The sequence below is a fragment of the Ipomoea triloba genome, chromosome 9 (assembly GCF_003576645.1).
Source record: "Ipomoea triloba cultivar NCNSP0323 chromosome 9, ASM357664v1".
Classification (NCBI taxonomy): Eukaryota; Viridiplantae; Streptophyta; class Magnoliopsida; order Solanales; family Convolvulaceae; genus Ipomoea; species Ipomoea triloba.
Window position 1 is genome coordinate 14,226,684 of NC_044924.1, and position 4,410 is coordinate 14,231,093.

The 4,410-nt window shown below is 31.8% G+C and overlaps 1 protein-coding gene across 1 annotated transcript; it reads right to left on the reverse strand.

Annotated features, from left to right (window-relative positions):
- Nucleotides 1–2,053: 2,053 nt before the first annotated feature.
- LOC116030685 lies at nucleotides 2,054–2,756 on the reverse strand. The gene has a single exon (XM_031273000.1). The coding sequence runs from the start codon at nucleotides 2,682–2,684 to the stop codon at nucleotides 2,307–2,309; it is 378 nt and encodes a 125-aa protein (XP_031128860.1). The 5' UTR covers nucleotides 2,685–2,756; the 3' UTR covers nucleotides 2,054–2,306.
- Between the last annotated feature and the right edge of the window lie 1,654 nt (nucleotides 2,757–4,410).

Consider the following 4,410-nt stretch of genomic DNA (forward strand, 5'->3'; position numbering starts at 1 on the left):
GAAACGACATTCGTTTTGCACAACTGTAGTTCCTTTTCAACACAACTTCAGTATCAGTTATGACCATGGTCCACGCTATAACAACTGCATGCATAATGGGTGAAACTATTATAGGAAACTTAGGAGGGGAAATAACATTTTCCTTAAAAGATATGGATGGCTATGGGTGTTTTTTTTTTTTTTTGGTAACTCAAGACCTCCAGTATAAAAATACACGCCCCAAACGACCAAGCCATTCTATCTCTTGATGGACTTATGGGTGTTAGTTTGAATATAATATTGATCACATTGGTTGGTTGCCATCCCAATCCGATCCTAATAAATTAGTTAAGGGTGTTTGTCTGAATATAATGTTGATCCCATTGGTTGGTTGCCATCCCAATCGGATCCTAATAATATAAATTAGTTGAGAATTCTATATAAATCATTAGTATTTTATTTTTAATTGTTTTAAGAAGAGGGAGGAGAGGGTCCAAACTAAAACTCAACTAATGGAGACTCTTCTAGGACAAGCTGTGCTCGAGCAATCATCTAAGATAATATGAAGAAGCACGAAAGGAATACAATCTAATATTTGGATACCCTAACATGACCGAAGTAAGGCTGTATTTGATCACAAGTCAATCTGTTGCATTGTTTTGTTTTTTAAACACATTGATATTTAATTATTTCATTTTAAAATTTTGTAGAATGTCAAAATTCTTTTTTTAAGATAAACGTAGCTATTCCATTAATTCATAACATAAAACGTTTACAATCAATGAAATGGTAAACCATTCCTTACAGTCAGACATAGAAACAACTTTTCTAACTATGCTATAGAAAACTTGAATCGCAGACTGTTTCATAACTAGGAAGCTATATTCTTTCAGGGAGCTTAAAGCTTCATCATCAAAGATCTGGGTCTTCGTCATCATTCTTTTTTGCTCGTTGCCCAGGATAAGATCCACACTTGCCGAAACCAAACTAAACGATTTATGCTAATGAAAATGAAAAGCTCGTGAAAGTAACGAGAGGAAAATACTCGTGAAAGTAACGAGAGGAAAACACAATAATAGAGAAAATAAAAAGTGGGTAAAGTCAAAGTAGGGTTGGGAGTTCAAGACTACCAACACAAACCCCAATACTTACCTACTATTATTTTATTCAAACGGAGAGAAAACGGAAGAAGAAGATCTGTGGCAGTGGTCGGAGGCGGACGGAGCTGTGACGGTGGTCGGGGCGAAAGAATGTCAAAATTCTTAATTACAAATTCTCACTAAAATTTTTATATAGAATGATCCCTTCAATAATATTGACATTAATTAAATTGTATCCTCAACTTTCAATTTGATCTTGGTTCTTGTTCATCCGGTTAAATAATTATGTAATAGGAATTAAATTTAAAAGTAAGAATGTAAAAATTAGCTAGTAGAATTGCTTCTTTAGATTTGTATATTTAAGAGTGTTAAACAAATGATATAATCACCTTAAATTTGAGGCAGAGGCTTATCATTAGCCTGATCCAAAGTAGCTTATGCATCAAATTTTTTCATGGATACTCCGATTAAGGTACCCGACCCGAGAATACCAGTAGGAGCTCGTTATCCAACCGAGTAGCGAGCCAACATGCAGAACAGGTTGTGTAAATCTGTATGACTCCGTCCAAACAGATCAGACGATCAAGAGGCGGTGTCCGACCGGGTGCTTATTAGATGACAGTTACCTTGGACGTAATTAGGAAATCAAGACGAGATTTGAAGTTATTGACTTAAATGGAATCTGTTTAAATACCATAAAGGTTGTGCAGCCCTAAATTTACTTTCCTAAATCATATTTTTAAAGAATTTACTTCTTTAAGCCCAAATACTCTTGTATAAATACCCCAACGATGACATTCTAAGAGCGGAATTTTCTCTCTGGCTTCAAGATATAAATGCACTTGTTCCCTTTCAGAATTTAATTATCACTCTTTAACTTCTACGGTAGTGTTGGCTAGCTGAAACGGTTAACTAACGACCGTAAAACTAACATTGCTATTCAAAATCACATTAACAATAATGAACCTAGTATATGAAGTTTATGAACTCAGTTTGCTCATCTCAGTAACAAGTCAACTATTACATTCTTACACTTTAGTTATTTAAGAAATTATTATAAATAATTATATATATATAAAAGATAACATATACTAGTATCATTTATCAAGCTAATAGATATTACAAAATAGAAAAGAGTAAAAAGTAAAAAGCATGATCAGATCATAAATTAAATGATTAAACTATATTACATGATATCGCAAGGAGCATATATGCGGATTGAAGGAATCATCTGGCGAGCAGGGGGAACCAGCGTTCACGAAAATCGGACTGATAAGAAATCATGAAGAGGAGGAGCACCAGCAGCAAGGCAACTCCCCAGGGGGTTCCGCCGGCGCGGTGGATGGAGTCCCTTTGCGGCAACGGGAAGAAGAACACCGACGAATTCTCGAGCGTGGAGAGGAGGTGAACGACTAGCAGAAGCAGCAATGGCGACACCATTAAAAGAAGCTTAATCTGCTCCATAATTCCCTCGAATATGGACTCGTAGTTGATGTACCATGTGATGCTTACGAACGTGAAGAGTATTAGGAGGAAGAAGCAGAGGTGCAGTGGTAATAATGGGGGCTGAGATGAATGGGAAGAGTTATTGTAGCCATCTGCCATATTTGATTATTTTCTCTGCTAAATGTTTGGAACCTAACTTGGATGGGAATATGGGATGTGTTAATGTTGAGTAGACATTTCTGCAATCTCTACACCCCGCTTATATATATACTCAATATTGTCTATTGGAAACTATAACTAATCAGTTATTTATTATAACAACTTTAATTTATTTATTCAATAATATAATTTACTTTTTAGAAACTTAGTATTCCTCGTCTCATTTTATGTATCTGATTAAATCAATGAGTCTTGATTGAAATTTTTTCTTTTTTAAATACTCATAATTATTTATAAATTAGTATATATTCTATGCTTTCTCAAACATTTTCAGCCCAAATAATCTCAGCCGAGATGTCATCACAATTCATGGTAATTGTACACTTCAATTTCTCATAATGATAACTTTAGTATTAGTATATAAAAGTTATATATATTTAAAAACTACATTAAAAATACTATTAAACATAAAAAATTTAAATTTAAAAATAATAAGAAAATTTTCAAAAAAAAAAGAAGAGTAAAGAATAAAGAATCAATTTAACCAATTAACCAATAAATAAATTAAATAGTAAATATGACCGGTAAAATGAGACATATGGAGTTTTAAGCATCAAAATTTGAAATTAGGTAGACATAATTAAATTATGGCATTTAATTTGGTCTCTCCTAGTAGTCAATTTCATACTCTCTCATTTTATGTGTTTGGTTCGGTCGTTAATCATGTTTGACTCAAATAATTCGCATTCAAATTTTCATAATATTTTTTTGATAAATTTTCATAATATTTGGTCTAGCTAGTAGTTATGTATAAAATTTATATATTTATAATCACACTAAAAATACTATTAAATAAAAAAAATTAATTGTTTAAAAAAAAAATTTAATTTAAAAATGATAAGAGAACATTAAATAAAATAAATGAAAAAGAAACCGTTGAATTGATAAGTAAAATAATAATTAAACTTGACAAATAAATTGAGTAGGAATGTTAAATTTTGCACATATATATTTTGATTATTAATGTAAAACACAAAAAGTAGGATGTCAAACACATGTTATTATCACTTCAAAACATAATTAAAGATAACATTAGTCTGTTTTTATAATTAAAAAACTAATTTAACCATACGTGTTTATACAACAAGAGATAAGTGCAATTAAGCAAACCCATTGAGGTTGTACACGTATCTTAGTAGTGAAGAATTGAGGTCAGCATTCAGCAAAACAAAGTGTTTAAAGCTGCTTTTGATGCATATATGTATATAAGATTCTTTTACTTCACAACGATCCATAAATATGCAAACAAACATAGAGTTTGGGCGGTGAGACTTTTCCATGTAACAGATCTATCATCTATAATATAAATACTTAACAATTCACAACCTGACACTTGTCACCGACCAGGGCCAGATCTTCCATACGCCCATTATTTTAATACGCCCATTATTTTAATTCTTTTCACTTTGCCTACTTCTCTTCTCTCCTAGGAAGCTAGAAACCAAAACAAACACCTGGAGATGGGTGTTTTTGTGTTTGATGTATATTATAAGTTTATGGGAAATGACACATGAATTTTTAAGTGCAAGTTATGATACATGTAATGATTTTATTGGCTAGAGAAAAATAAATAAATAAAAGTTCTGAGTCATTTTTCTTTTAAATTAATTAGAGTGTGTCATAAAAAATTGGGGGATATTTGTATCATATTACTCTATGTTTACTA

Bases quoted from the DNA above. Each gene is read 5' to 3' on its own strand.
- LOC116030685 (XM_031273000.1), bottom strand. From the start codon at position 2,684: ATGGCAGATGGCTACAATAACTCTTCCCATTCATCTCAGCCCCCATTA.